Source organism: Bremia lactucae, linkage group LG3 (assembly GCF_004359215.1).
Source record: "Bremia lactucae strain SF5 linkage group LG3, whole genome shotgun sequence".
Taxonomy (NCBI): Eukaryota; Oomycota; class Peronosporomycetes; order Peronosporales; family Peronosporaceae; genus Bremia; species Bremia lactucae.
The window spans coordinates 5,827,272-5,843,684 of record NC_090612.1 but is presented as its reverse complement, the minus strand read 5'-3'; the positions used below and the strand labels follow the sequence as shown (position 1 = coordinate 5,843,684).

The window sequence follows — 16,413 nt, the reverse complement described above, 5'->3', positions numbered from 1 at the left end:
TGCTCGACAGTTAAAATTATAAAGCCAGCAGCGTTAACATGCTGCTGCCGGGCCGACGCGTTCGCGTCGACCCGAATGCTTAAAGATTAAAATCTCTTTGTTCAAGACAATCTTGGGCTATAGGGCCCAAGCTTCACGAAACATTTGTGTTTCTTGGGTCGTAAGAGGTCTTTTAAAATCCGGCTAAGGCAAACCTATGAGTTGGCACGTGCCGAATTTAGGGCTCGAGCAGCTCCTGAATTTAGAACAGGGCATGCATGACCTTAACGTTTATGCTTAGCACACACACGATGCCTTGTGAGCTGTAACATAAGAAAATCTATAGCTGAAAAGACACAGGTTACTGTGTTCAATAATGGTATTGTGGATAGTCCCGTCAAGACGCTCGAGACGCTAATAAGCTATTTCACTAGCGGAGGACTTCAGCCTGAAACAGGCTATCGTCCACTCGGGTGATTGTCCTCCACGGAGGCGACAAGAAGTCGGAGGTTCAGAGCCTATGGATCTCTTGTATGTAGAGAGCGAGACACCTCGCTCTTCAAGTTGTAAGAGATTGCAAATATGCAATCGTTGTCAAAAGACAGGGCACTGCGCCTATGAATGTGATGCCCCACGCCCAGTGCCTAGAAACACTCATTATACACCATGTAATCAAATCCTTCAGCTTGTAAGGCTTTTTAGTGCGTATGTGCTTCGCGCTACGCCAAATATACAGCCCATTCGAAGCGTTAGGCCATACTCGGATTTCTTGTAACTGATCGGGCTTGCCTTCATGGAAGCTGTTACCACAAGAAAAATGAGGTTCCAACGTGTCAAACAATGCTGCGAACAGTTCTTTGGGTGTTGTGCAGCTGCCAGAATTTGGCCTTACAGGCTAAGCGCACGGGCGTTGATACCATGCGCAAACAAAAGTTGGAAGTCAATGAACCAACAAGTGTTTTTGTACAGAGAGACACAAAATAGTTCTCTGTCACTCTACATCATTCACTACAGCGACTGGTTGGTTAAAGGGAGGTGAATTAAAGGGGTGTCCCGTTACATAGGAGTCATCTTGTGATGACTCCATTGATGATGACATCTCTAGTGATGCTAACATGCATCGCCGAGAAGAAGATTAACCCCAGTTACAATATTAGCCAACAGGAAAAGGACCGTTATATGTTGTAGTTCGCTCCCGAAAAGAAACCCTGGTTGCTCTTTAAAAAGGCAACTTAGTTCCTTGGTCTGGAATGACTAACAAACGGTATAAAACCTCGTTGTTCGACTCATTCAGGCTTCACAAGCCTGGAGAGGACGTGAAGGGTCTTCATCGATGTTTTTTCGGCAATGATGGTATGTTTGCAAGCGTGCCAAGAATGTTACTCCATTAATCAAGCTTTGAAATGCACCTGTTTAAAGAAAAGGCTTGCTATGCGAGAAATACATATACCTAGGGAGAAGAACTCCCTGAATGCGGTGCGCGAAGGATTAAAAAAATTACAATCCTTTAACGAGCGCGCGAAGCGCTCGTTTCTCAATGGTCTTTGTGGATCAAAAGATGGTCTCGTTATATTATTCGACGAGACCCGGGACATCTATCTGCAGTTGGAGGCGAGGCTCCAAACTATCATGCGGGAGAGGATACCCTTCAACTAGCGGTGGATCAAGAAGCGTTCAACTAGAAAGCGCTTTATCCTCTCGAGTCCATCAATGGATGTGGAAGAGGAGGATAAATTGGTTTCGACTTACTCGTCGGGCCCGACCGTTCGTCAACATGACCAGTGTCGCATGCCATAATACTTGCGGGAGGACGTTGATCGTGAACGTTCCCGTCGTCATAAATTAATGTCGACGGTGGACAAAAGATGTCGCGACCAGTTGGAAAATCGAGCACAAGTTGCGGTCAACCAATTGTCGTACGAACGTGTGCATAAACCCTTTGCGATGAGCTAGTTACAGCTCATCACGCGACTTCATCTTTAAAGGATGACTTGAAACGTTTGGTTCAAGACTGTTATTCAAACCCGAGACCAGCAGTCTTTGGCGGATGCATTGGGCCGTACCGGTGTGATTCAGAGCCAAAACAAGCCTCGTACTGGTAGTATGGGCGGAGACGTCCAAAGTAAAGCATAAGATGCGTGCGCATCCTACGAGACAGATCAATCGTGTACGCATTGCTTTGACGGTGCCTTTTCACGGGACCGGCCGATTTACTTGTCCATGAATTATTACTGCCCACACTCGTCACTACATGCTCAGGTAGATTTAGCGTAGACAGTAAGACTACGTCGTTAATATCATATAACAGAACGTTTGCTCTTCCATTCTTATCAGAGCTCCATTTTTGTCCGTCCCCCGCATCAGCGGTGGAATACTGCACGGAACGAACTGCTGCTTTTCAAGCCAGCAAGAGTTGTCCTGCTTAATCTGTTTTATTTTGTTTTAGTGCGCCTAGTACGACTGAGAAGATATTTTACTCCTCTTTAGTGAGAGCTTCATCGCTCCCACTGGTATTGTAATAGTCGATGTTGAGTATATAAGCATCATTATTTACAAAGTTAGCGATAGCCTTATTGCAATTACTGAGTTTGAATTCTTCGATGTTGATTAAAAAAATTACATCGGTATCCTTCGCATTGACTGTTGAGTCAATGTGTGATGAGCAAGATCTAGATTGGCATTTGCTCAAGCGAGTCCCTCGCCCCTTTGAATTTAAGTCGCTTTCAAACAAGGAGGGTATACGTGGATGGTTCAAGACATTTAAGAGAACCGGTGGATGCTTTGCTGATGTATGCGCTAAATTGTTGATGGCAAATTCTGCCATCGACAAGAACTCACTCCAACTCGTAAAAGAGTGGACATATCTGCGAACTAGCTCTTCAAAAACACTATTTGTACGTTATGGTTGATCATCTATTTCGGAAGGCCAGAAGTTGACATTTTCAACATGTTCGAAGTGATTTGAACACAAAATTCCAACGTGAACCAGCGACCTCAATCCGAAACCTGTTCAGGGGTAACCCATGGAGTCAAATATCGTGTCAATAAATACACAAGCCAAACACAGCCTTCGGCTGTTATCGAGTTTAGGACTGCAACAAGATCTACCATCTTGCTGAAACGATCGAAAATCACACGAAAATGACTTCTTCGGGATATCTGAAGACGAAGACCATTGAAACGAACTGCCAATAAGTTGCCGGATCAGGTAGAAATTGTAACGAAGAACGGAATAAAGACTAAGCTTCACCCGTTGACAAACTTCGCTAGCACTTTCTTCTTGCAAACAAATTGATACTGGTGAAGTCAGTAAAAATCGCGACTTACCGTTATATAAGTATTTTCTTTTCTTAGTATTCTTACGTCCACGATGCCCACTTCTTGGTGCATCGTGAAATTCATACGTGATGCGTAATAACAAATCATTATGATTCAGAATGACAACACGAGGTGTTCCCCAGCAAACGCTATAAATACGATGAACCTTTGCGTGTTGTGTGTCGATTTGATGAAGGTCGACACAGATTCGACATTTCCTCTTACGATTTTATGATGCATTTCTGAGGTGATCCAGCAAACCTTTAAGAGTCTAATCGTCGTTATAGGCTCTTCCTACGTCGTTCAAGTAATGTTGACGACAGAAAACTTATTGCTGCAATAGTAAGCTTATCCTTACTGTTGACTAGTGTAGCTGGCTCAATATCAGGCCGGCGCGAAGGGTGTTATCGACGACAATTAGTCATCCTGGCTTATATTCCACGGAGAAATTATCTTCCGGGAAGAAATATAACCATCTCGCCAATCTTTGAGAGAGGTGTGGACTGTTTACGGCCGGGCGTATAGACGCATGGTCCGTATAACAATGAATGTTCTATCTCCTGAAGAAAAACCCTAAGCTCAATCAGTGCAGATTCCATGGCAAGGAGATCGCTCAGCTGGTTGAAGCTGGCGCATCCAATAGCAGACGACACACTCTGCGCCGTCGCTAACGCACAGCTGATTCTAAATTCGCTGGCATCTCAGACCACATGAAATGGTCTATTGGTGCTGGACTAGCACAGAATATAATGCTTTATAAGCAGTTAAGGATAGTCTTATCCATGCCCCGATTCTGGCACTGCCAAACCAAAGCGTCATCACGCACGGCGACTAAGTCGCTCCATCTCTCACAAAGAATGGCCCGACGGCTATCCTTTTTTGCCGAGTACAACTTTAAGGTGAAGAGTAAGCCTGGCAAGCAGAATGCTTTGGCCGATGCGTTATCACACAGACAGGATTATGAGCTATCTCATTGAACGACTATCATGTCGCCCATTACTGAATTAATTCGTTCGGCTTAGGCAAAGGATGAACAGTGTGTAGCTCTGCTACGAGCTCTGAAGATCGCTGACTCAGGTTTTTAATTGTTGGCACGTTTGCGTGCAAAGTTACATCGATTTGCTATCGATAACGACCCATTGCTATATTGCACGGACGCTGCGGATCCTCCGCGCGTCGTTGTTACTCGTGATGAGGATTTGAAGTACCGAATCCTCTATGAGGCACACGATACTATCCTTGGTGGTCATCTCGGTAGAGAAAAAGCTACGGCTCTGTAAGCCAGATTTATTGGTGGCCCAAACTATATAAATGGGTCAGCACAAAAGTTTGCACATACGAAACTTGCCAACGATTTAAACTCTCGGCGCATGCTGCTGCGCCACTGGCAAGTCTGCCCGTACCCATAAGATGTTGGGAGTCAATTAGTCTTGATTTTGTTTTCGGTCTACCGAAAAATTCTACCGGCAACTCTGGATAGTGATCTTTGTTGACCGATTAAGCAAAATGGCTCACTTAGCCGCTGTGTCTAATACCATTGATGGTGAAGGTACAGCAAGGCTGTTCATCGATCGCGTGTCTCGACAACACGGTTTGCCAGTGGCAATTGTCTCTGATCGGGACCCCCGTTTCACGGATAAATTCTGAAAATCAATTTTTGAGTACTTTGCACCAGATTTGATATGTCCACTGCGGACCGTCCGCGGACCGATGGTCAAACGGAACGTGTCAATAGCGTCATTGATGACGTTTTACGCAGCGTGTTTGCTCCGACACCAAAGCGCTGGAGCTCCATGCTCCCAGTTGTGGAATTTGCGTTAAATAACGCTGTTCATGCCTCTATAGGCTATACTCCGTTCTATATAGACGGTCTTACCCACCCTCGCGTTCCTAACGATACCACTGCGTGGCTCGGTGCTTTAGGGGGGGAATCAGACGATAGGCTCGCCGATATCAGCCCTATTACCGTTCGGAAACAAGTAAGCGAGTTTTTTGCGACGCGATTAGTGTCTTAAGAATTGTAAGGAATACGATGGTTAATAGCCAATACAAACAAAAAGAACAAGCAGATGCCAAAGGCAGAAGCTGTATTTATTCTTATATAGTCGGAGACCGAGTTTTATTAAACGCTAAGAGCCTACCTACTAATTTGGTTTCCGCGGTCTTCAAGACCAAATTGCGCCCGCGCTTTATTGGACCATTAACGGTCATGGCCAAGAAGGGCCTAGCTTACACGCTAAACCTTCCTAGCAAGCTGCGTACACAACCAGTGTTCTACGTCGGCTTGCTTAAGCCATATCGGGACTCTTCCAACGTGGACTTAAAGGCACTTGCGCCGAGACAGGCGGTCGTGCCGCAGATTGCTGCATACTCACTGGGATGTCAAGCTGGCCCTCTAAATGAGGTTGCTGACGCTCTAGCATAAAAAAACGGTTCTGAACCGCCTCATAAGAGCTCTTAACCCGTGCAAGGCTCTCAAGAAGAAGTTGCACCTCGTGCTTTAAAGTATTAAATGCTTCCGTCGAGATTTAGCCCTCTCCCGCGCTACTTGATGCACAAGGGGACCTTCAGATTCACGTGAAGAAACTTTTAAAGCGATGTCGTCCTAAGGGTCAATACCAGTATCTGGTGAAGTGGCTTGGGTACCCCTGTTTTGAAAATCTTAAGAATTTGAAATACCTCTTCGCCAAGATTGCCTGTACGCCCTTGGCGTTTTTAAGCGCAAAGCTCAGGGTCAACTCGCGTCAAACGACGCTTCCCAGCACTAGAAGCGGGATTAGGTGGATGTATAGCCTCACTGCGGCTTCGATTCATGGTCTTACGGTACTGAAATATCTGCTAGACCTTTCTTCGTTTTGTGGCATAAATGCCATACGCCGCTGGCCTTTGGCATTAAGCTTGGCGAAATCGATGCGAAGCTTCCGTTTCAAATAAACATCAGCCACGTCCGCAGACTCTCTAACATTCTTAATATTGCGGAGGCGGCGGGCCCGAAAGACCCAGTTCTCAACTTCGTTTTCACTTCTTGTTTCGTTTGGAAACAGAACGATCGAAATTCCCCACATTGAGGTCATCGAAGCCCCACGGGCTTGATCACGTAAATGCGTCAGATACTGACTTGGCGATATTACCTTTGGCGTAAGGTATCGCTCATGAAGAGCGTCGCGAGCAGCGATCTCCTCCGGCGTCCTCGCCGGGTCACGGGAGATCCAGATGACCAAGCTGTGACCCGCTATCTCTTCTAGACGCTCGTCCACACTAAGCGGAGTGAATCTGTATTTTCTATGGGATTTAGCTTTCACTATCTCGGAAGCTTGACGACGAGCTTGTTCCTCTATGAGGATTGCCCGCTCTTGCTCTTCATCGAGCGGATTCGTGATAATGTTGGACTCATGGTCCTGTGTCCTGCTCCATGCAGTTAAGACATCAGCAGCACCACGTTCTGGGAACGGATTCGGGGCCCGCCGACGTTTATCTAGAGGAGAAGGCGTGAAAGAACGACGCTCTTTCTCCTCCTCCTCTGATGGAGAGTGACTTTCAAAGTCCACCATTCCCTCATCGTCGAGAAAGGTGCTAAGAGTCTGTGACACACGCTCGATTGTCATGAGACAAAGGAATGAAAAATACAACCAAACGGTTAGCTATTTAGATTCCAACCTCAAAGAGGAAATGAAGCGAATGTTGTCACTCGGTGTCACAACAGTCTGATGGGGGAGGTTACTTGTAATGGGGCACACATCGGTTGGAGAACCGTTGTGGTGGTGCGTTTACTTTTTAGGTAAAATACTTTTTTATCCTATTCTAAAATAGTTGATTACTTAAAGCCCATTTATTATGGGTGACAAATGTGAGCGCCGCCAGATATAAATCTGGCGGCCGAAACCTATTTTAAAATTAGCTAGGGTAAGGTTTTTAGATTTAAATAATTAAATAAAGTGTTGTTCCCTTTTTGATCTTAAAGTGCTAAGTGCCTTTCTAAGGTTTGCGCATTGATCTGTAAGATATAGAAGCCTTTCTTAAGTATATCCTCCTGGGCACTAGTTGCCACTTGGTTCTACAAACCCCTGAATCCCGTGAGGTAGGAATCCTTAAGCTTTAATAACTTGTACGACTCCTTGTGTTGTTAAACCCATAATCAAATAGAACTAAGTGACTCAATGAGTCTGAAAGTCTTCCTCTAACTGTAAGAGCGAGGTAGCTCTGCTACAGTACTGCTGATAGATGAATGTATCAGCAGTACTTTCCCGTTGAAAGTAAAATATGCGCCTTTTGAAGTCAACCACTTGTTCTTACACAAAAACACATAATATTCTCCATGTAGGAAAAAAGCGTTGACGACACATTTCTTAATCGACACTTTTCTCCTTAACAGAAGTTACAGCTATCGAAAGGCAATATCATAAAGTACCTCGTCAGCGTTATGATTCATGATAGTCTCGCTCTTAAGAATACATTCCGGCAGTCTGCGGTGACAAGTTGCGTGTTATAAAGCTTCTTAACGATACTGAAATATGAGAACGCTAATTTGACCGTGGCGGCATCGACGTCGAAATAAAACTCGGGTAACAAAAAAGTATATAACAAGTTCAGCAGAGACTAATCGTCATCCTTCAATTTAGCAGAAGCTGGGGCTAAATTGGTTTCAGAATACATTCTTCTAGATAAAATCTCACGGTTGACAGTCATCTTATGGCACAAGTTAATGTTCGGCGAGATGACGGACAAAAGCTTACGTTCGGATTGTCGTTCACCATACATCATTTTGTAGTCCTTTCGGTATATATATCATTTGATAGTCATATTCTGTAACAGGGTGTATCGTTTCATGAAAAGTTGTTATTTAACATAATTTCTAAAAGGTAGATAATATTTGGACAATATTACTTTACATTATAATATATTAAAGGTTTATCCATTAGTAGATATAGACCATTATATCTACTTTCTCCGCGGTCCAGTCAGCGCTAGACGCGCGCAAAGAGAAGACAGATAAGACTTTTAATACGTGTTTTGTATTAGTTTATAATTAAGTTAGTATTAAGTAGATAGACAAGAAAAACGTAATTTATACTAATACAATTTTAAATTTTTGTAAGCAAGTGTTTTAAATAGAGTCTTCCTCTGCACGTACTTGTAACGGGGCATTATGACTTGTACTGCTTCAGTTGCGAGTGGTGCCTTACGTTATTTCACGTACACTAGTACGTGCAGAGAGAGACTTCTCTTTAAGGTAACTAGCTTAAAGAGGATAAAATGAAAACTGTATTAATATAATTAAGTATCTCGTCTATCTATCTTGAAATGCCAACTTAATTATAATCTAATACTAAACATGCAATTGAATTCTTATCTTATCTGTATTTCTCTTTTGTTTATCTCTACATCGGATTAGTCTGCGGAATAATTCGATATAATGATCTATACCTATTTATGGATAAAAATTCTGAGCCTTACTATATAAAGTAATATTTTCCAAATATTATCTACCTTTAGATAATATATTAACTGACAACCTTTAAGTGTTAATTTCATGTAACGATACTCCGTTACATTACCCCTCCCTTAAACGACAATCACTCTGACTATCATTGGATGGAGTGACCACTTAATTTTAAAATGGCATCCGTTACCGCTCAAGTTAGGCTCCAGAACCAGGAGCAAAAGGAGGGGCTGCAAACCACCGATCGCTTTGAAGGCGACTTGATTGGTCAGAACCATCATTTTAAATTCCATCGCATGAAGAATCAACTCATGCGGGGTGTCGATAGTGCTGCGCCTTCGGCTGCGGTTCGTGCAGCCGCGGGTGACGCACTGTTATCTTTGGCCGCAGACGGAACGTCTGCCGTAGTATCTTTCACTCGCACAACACTAGATGTTGCGAGTGCACGTGGTGATTCACCACGTGAAGACGGCCCCTCTTTGGAGGTCGACTAGGAATGCGAGTCGCACGAAATGGCCGACTCCGAGAGAATGGAACAGTCGCCTGATAGACGTCAGGCGACTGACTATGAGCTTTCGAATGAGAGGGCTCATTCTGACAGACGAGTTAATAGTCTATTTGGTTCCGACGATGAGGATGATCCCTCATCGCCTGTTCCGTCTCCCGTACGGTCACTTGCACGTGTTTACGCTAACCGTCATCCCTCCTAATGTGAATGCACCCATGTGCATCACATACACAAGGATTGGTCACAAATGTGCACCACACCCGAGTGTTGGATCTAATTACTATAATTTAGTAATTGACCATCCTCTTAAGTACACCAAGTGTACTTAACGGGGACTGCGTAACATTAGAGCAACTTTAGCCCGTCACACCATCCATCCCTTTAAGTACGAATTTACATTTTTAAGTTCGTCAAAGAGGAGAGTGGAACTGTGAGCAGCTTTACGCGCCGCTAGTTCGCTCAATCACTCTAGCGACCTGTTTTCCATACACGGCGTCAAAGATGCCACCTAAAAGGGGCCACGTTGGTGGGTCGTCTGCGAAGACGCCCATTCAACCTCAAACTAAGCGCACGCGCCGCGTTAATTTGCCGGCCGTGTCTAATGCCTTAGTCGAAACGCCGACAGCTACTGCTGCTGTCGCGTTAACAGGGCTAAAAGATCCATCCCACATTAACAGTGAGGATGCTGATCCGTCGCTCATTCTCGACTACAATTAGTCGACACCGTTGCCGTCACCTCATGATCGTTGCGACAAAACGACGCAAACAACGATGCTATATGATAAGTTGAGCGCATCGATGATAGTAGTGATGCGGACAACGAGCTCATGAGGAAGGATGATGGCGCATTATTGCTCATCCAGACTTCTCTCATGGCTCACAACATGGAGACAGCAGCATTTACGAATGCTGTCTCGTCGTCTGCGCATAAAGGCGCAGCCGCTTCTCCGTTGGGTTTACCACAGCGCCTTATGCTCAGACCATCATCCATAATAGTTCTGACATAGAGGATTCGGAGCCTAAAGCTCCGCCGACGACACGTGAATGTGCTCAGTCGATGTCGCAAGCCAGTCCTTTGAATGCGGCTATGTGACGGATGGCAGACTACCGATGCCCCCTCCATCTAAATGGCCTCGTATAAACGGGCCAAGAGCATCGCTCCTAGAGCGCGGTCTTCTAGACGCACATAAATATTATGGCGTATTTAAGTCATGGAGGGCTCAGGGAAAAACGCTTAAGCGTATTTTTCCGATCGCGGTCGTGTTGCGTTCGAATGAAACGCCCGACCAATACGAGGCGTAATTCTTGCGCCCCATTTATCCGCATTCCGATGCGATGAAGCAGCCGTCGCAGCGAATTAATTTCGCCCGCTTGCGTGTGAAAAAAACCATGGCCGGTGCTGTACCCCCTGTTTCTTCTCACAACGCAACTTCTGCTAGTCCATTTGAGACTAGCGAAGAGGCCTCGGCTTGTGCTCCTTTCATAGGCAGTCACCAAGCCGGGTACATCAATACGTAGGGTATCGATCGGTTCCCAAAGGTCAAAACTCTTCGGGTAATCTTTCCATTGGACGAGGATCTGATACCTTTGCCTCACGGAGTGGTGGGCAAGCAACCTCCAAAAAGGAAGCGTTGATTCCCACCCACCCGCATCCATCAGTGCAGGCGGCGCCCGATAGGAGTGGCGATCTCGCCCACCTACTCGGGGCTGCCTTACCTTCGTCCGTTCAGTCACAGGCGTTAAACGCTGTTGAACGACGTATTGCGGATTTCGAGGGTCAAGTCTCGCGACTGACCTCGGATCTTGTTGATGTCCGAGCGAAGGCTCGTCAGGGTTATGAACGCCTGAATACTCGCTTAGACCTCTTTGAGAGGATAATGCTGATAGATCCGCGTGCTCGCGTGATGTCTCTCGCTCTCCAAGTCCTGTTCGTGGTGGGAGGCATTGGTCCGATAGCTTTTCGCCTTCACCGTCCCGACCGACGCTCGACTCACAGTCGGTGTCACCATCGGTCTCCTTAGCCAGATGGGAATATGTGACATCATTTGGGTCTACATAAGTATCAGACGACCCACGTAAAATACGGGGTGCGTCTTCATATACGGGGGAAGGGTGAGCCTATAATTTGGGTCTCCAACCTCTTCAACCACCGTAAAGAGCCCAATGAAACGCGGCAACACTTCGTAGTACCTCCAGGTAGTACAGAAATTGCATTTTTAGGTAGGGTAGCAGTACTTAATAGTACTTTTTCACCCACTCTAAAGCGTTCATTATTTTTGCGAATGATACCGCCGAGAGGTCGGTCATAAGGCGTAGTTTTATTGACCACTGCTAAACTGGCAGGGTCACTAGGGCAAGTTTCTGTCTTTGAGATGATACCCTCATGGGTCATCGTCATATTGACGAAACTATATCCCTCTGTCGCACCGAGCATAGTGAGGGGCCATCCCCCTCTAATACTCGGGCTGCGCATAAACAAGACTGACGTCCGAGGATGGCGCAGTCCGTTAATATAAAACGGTGTAACACCCCTACTGGCGTGGACACTGTTATTTATAGCGAACTCCACAAAAAGGGCAATTTCTTGCTCCACTCTTTGGGATAAGTCGCCAGCCTTTAAGGCTCGGCCGCACTCATCAATAGACATTTCGTCTAACTTTAAAAGAGTACGTAACGAAGGTATTGCCGCAAGGCTAACTTCTTCCTCGATGTTACCGGTTACATCATTCACAAGCGTATGTAATTGCTCACTCGTATCACTTTTTCAGGGTGTAAACGCTTCGCATTTTTCCTGTCTTGGAGTAAAGACAATACACCTCTAAGAGGCCGGGACATTCGCGTCCCCAAATTTTCCAGCCTGTATTGGTTCTATACCAGCGATGGTGTCAAATTTTGACATTCGACAAGAAATTAGGTGACTCAACTTCCTTGTTTAGCGACCGTTTACGTGTTGCTTCACGTAGATTAGAGGGTTTGACCCGAAATGCCCTGGCGAACTGCCAATAGTGTCACTAGTGTCACTCAGTATGGTGCCACCTTGGCCGACCATACTCGGTGAACGTAGACGGGCCACTCCACGTATTATAGGGATATTGCGCCCTTGATGACTCGGCCTTAGACCTACAATGCTTAAGCATTCAGTAAATCGTTATTACAACGAGTGTCACTCGACGGAGTACGTGCAGTTCCACCCCCAGAATTAATGTTTACAACATTGGATTTTATTAGCTCAGACATTTTAATGTCTAAGACACTGACAGACTCAATTCGTGATCCGCGCCAATAGCGTTTTTGTTACCTAGCAAAGGTGCGTTCATGACTCTCCAAAACTTTGCAAGGAACATTGCGCGTGGCGCCTAAGGTCTTAGACCTCCAATCGATCCATGGCTCATGGTGTTCTATCCAGGCCATACCAAGGATGAGATCATATCTCGAATTCAAATCAAGGACAAGACAGCGTTCCATACTATCAAAGACCAGAAACCTTAAACCTAAGTTCAATGATACTTTGGGAGCAGTGACACGAGTCCCAGTCGCTAAGCGAACAGCGATCGTATCACCTTCATGCGCTTTAAGCGCCTCAACGTATTTTTGACTTCCTATAAGGGAAAGGCGTCGAGCATAATTGCAAGACGCTCCTGAGTCAATTAAAATTGACCACGGCTTATCAAAGCCCTTTACAGTCGCTCGAGCAACTAACAAGCCAGGCTTGTACTCTCGCCCCGTGCCATCAAGCACCGAGCCTATTGGGGCTAGGTTCTAGTTATTCTCACCTCCTAGAGGTTTAACAGAGCCTAGGTCTTCCCCAGAAGGGCGCCCCGCACCTACTGGGTATCGACGTTTTGCCGCACCGTACCAGATCTCTGTTATAGGTCGGAGTTGGAGCTCTTTCGCGCTTTACGCGAATTTTGTAGGGGGCAGGCCGGACGTAAATGTTTTGTCCTTCCGCACGTATAACATCTACGGATGGTCTTATGCTGTTCCACAGCTTGAAGAGCCTCTTCTCCTTCCTCAACGAGGCTTAGATCCATGGATTCCGCTCTATTAGACGGAACCCATGTGCTCGAAGAGCTTGTTCGGTAAACAGGCGTGCTAACGCGAGCAGACTTAAAGTCGAACTCGGCGCGTAGCGCTATGGCAACTGTCTCTTCGAAAGTAGCAGGATGAGATCGGAATAATTCCGTCCGGGCAACGCTCTCATTGAGACCCCCCATAAAGATGGTTACTACAATTGCTTCTTGCACCGGGTCTTGATTCATAGATGCAAAGAGAGCTCTCAACTCCTGGACAAAGTCCTCTAGGGTTCATTTACCCTGTCGAGTCGCTAGGAACCGTGCTCGCATGCGAAAAGCATGATCAGGCGGTGCAAACATGCTGGTCATCTGCTGTTTCAGCGAATCCCATGAGGGAAAAGCGTCGTTTATGGACGTGCTGCACGAAAGTGCCCACTCCATGGCTCTACGTCGAAGTTTGGAAATGGCCACAGCCACCTTTTGCCGTTCTGTTAAGAACAAGGCGGATTCAATGGACATTTCCATCTGCTTAATCCAAAAAGGGAGATTTTCTCCCTCTTTTCCCTCAAAATGTTTTCACATTTACAGTTAGAGGGCGAGCCCTCGGTTCTGAGTCAGGTACAGAGATGTACCGGGTTGGCATAGATGCCGCTAAATGGCCTGTACCTGACCGATCAGGGAGGCTTCGTACCGCATGAAGGCTTCAAGCCTTGCATGCAGGATCTCTGGTCCCTGGGAAATAATAAATTCCACGTGCTCAAGCCCGAATAAGGTTTTGAGCTTGTCATAAGCGGCGCGTTGCGCTTCTGACAATTCTGGAACCTCTTCCATTTTCGTGAGAAATTAGTCTTGTAAAGACTCAGGCGTAAATTGACTACAAGTGCTACCAGGTGTAGCGGAGCTACCTCGCTCCTACAGTCAGAGGAAGACTTTCAGACTCATTGAGTCACTTAGTTCTATTTAGTTATGGGTTTAACAACTCAAGGAGTCGTACAAGCTGTTAAAGCTTAAGGATTCCTAGTTCACGGGATTCAAGGGTTAGTAGACCAATTGGCAACTAGTGCCCAAGAGGATATACCTAAGAAAGGCTTCTATATCTTACAGATCAATGCGCAGACCTTTGAAAGGCACCTAGCGCTTTAAGATCAAAAAGGGAACTGCACTTTATTTAATTATTTTAATCAAAAACCTTACCCTAGCTAATTTTAAATAGAATTCGGCCGCCAGATTTATATCTGGCGGCGACCACATTTGTTACTCCATAATAAATGGGATTTAAGTAAGTATTTATTTTAAAATCAAATTAAAGGGTATTTTGCCCATAAAGTAAATGCACCACAACAACGGTTAACCAACCGATGTATGCCCTATTACATGGTTGATCTTGAAAACACCTGACTGCGAGCTCATAGTACTTTTCTAGCTTAAAAATGTATTACATCTTTTATTTGACGATTCTTAACTTTATTTTGCCATCTTGCCTTTTCAGTGAACGGTTTGAATGTTTTTAATATGATGTAATGTCTGGTCATTAATATGTATGAGAAAGAGGGGCATTTTTGGATTTTTTGAACAAATAGGAGTAGATTATAAAAATTCGAGTCATTGAATATTTACCAATTGAGTTTCTGTCGTAATCGTGTACAGTACAACGAATTATAACTTTAAGGTGAAATATTAAACGACAGAACATGGAAAGTGTGGAACGCATCCGTATACAAAAATACTCCTTGCACCATGAACAAGCTGCTTCAGCTCATGGGTATGAAATCATCAGCCCACCAACAGCAACGAACCGATTATAACCAATTGCACTGTTTTAGTGTTGTTACTGGCTGTGGCGTTGGTACCTCTAACATGGTATGCGACGCTCATGCCCTGCTGGCTATCGCAGTCAGGTGAGCGCAACGCAACCACATACTACTCGCAAGGCATGGGACTTTGGCTAAATTATACAGAGCACGTGGGTGACCCAAGGTTTGATCCGGGAAACTCGTTGTGGGCACCACCGCAAGAAAGTGGGTCTGATTCTTATAGCTCTCAATGGTGCGTTTATTCGGCATTATTGCTTCAAAAAATAGCAGAGCGCGCTAATTTGCTCGGTATTCTAGCACTAGGCAACGCTTATTTTGCAACAATGCCTTGGGAGAACTGCACAAGCAGTATTGCCAAGTTTTGGAAGTGTATTGTGGAACAGCAATGACGTTCTTGCAGGTATTGCTGTCGGTGATGGCAGGATGCGCCGTCGTGATAATGATTTGGTCAATTAATCTGGTCACTACAAGGCACTGTACTATCGCGGACAAGTATTCGATGCACTTGTGCGTCTTTAATTGTATCGGATGCTTCGTGTCGATTGTGGTCTGGTACATTTTCGTCTTTCGTCTCATTATTGACTCGACGTTTTACAACGATCAATTGAACCGCTGTTCGGAAAATGATTCCGGCCGCACTTGCTGGCAAATGGGACTCTGCGTGTATTTGTTAATTGGCGGAGGCATGCTGTATTCACTGCTAGCTGTGCTAGTAGTTTTACACGTATCGTACAAATTTCAACGATTTCAGCAGGCACTGCGTCAACATTATCAGATGATCGCAGTGCTGAACCTTCCAACACCTTTAGTGATTATGAAGTCTGAATACACGCAAGATGAGAAGTCGGATCAAGGGGGGTTTGCTTCAATATAATTATCAGGATGACCTAATGTATTTGGATCATATAAAATAAAAATAAAAAAAAAATAAAAAAAATATTATTAAACGTGAGGGTTGTTGATGATGACGAATTGTCTGAGTCGATCAAGCTCGCGCCATTGATAAATCGTTCGTCCACTCCTCTCTCGCAGGATGAGTCAATTGGTGACAGCGAGCTAAATGACGACAGCAGTAGTAAAATAAAGAAGGAGCGCGATTACCTTTACAAGTGATCAAGTCATTTGGGAAGGTTTTTTGAAGGTGCTTTCCTAATAAAGTACGTCCACAACCGTATTGTAAGCTATCACAATCGGTCACCACCGCCGTTTTCAGCATTAGTATCGACTAATTTCTACTTTGTTTCGTATAATCGTGACATCGTTATCAAGTACGGGTCCTTTGTGGGATATTATCGGCCTTTTTTTCGGGTTCCGTTGAATGAATAGTAGGGATAAAAAATC

The 16,413-nt window shown here is 45.1% G+C and overlaps 1 protein-coding gene across 1 annotated transcript; it reads left to right on the top strand.

Annotated features, from left to right (window-relative positions):
- Positions 1-14,995: 14,995 nt before the first annotated feature.
- Positions 14,996-16,185, top strand: CCR75_002839 (uncharacterized protein; the record flags this gene model as incomplete). Its single annotated transcript, XM_067960936.1, has 5 exons — positions 14,996-15,020; positions 15,082-15,304; positions 15,376-15,439; positions 15,473-15,930; positions 16,026-16,185. 5 exons carry the CDS (start codon positions 14,996-14,998, stop codon positions 16,183-16,185), a joined length of 930 nt encoding a protein of 309 aa, XP_067817257.1.
- Between the last annotated feature and the right edge of the window lie 228 nt (positions 16,186-16,413).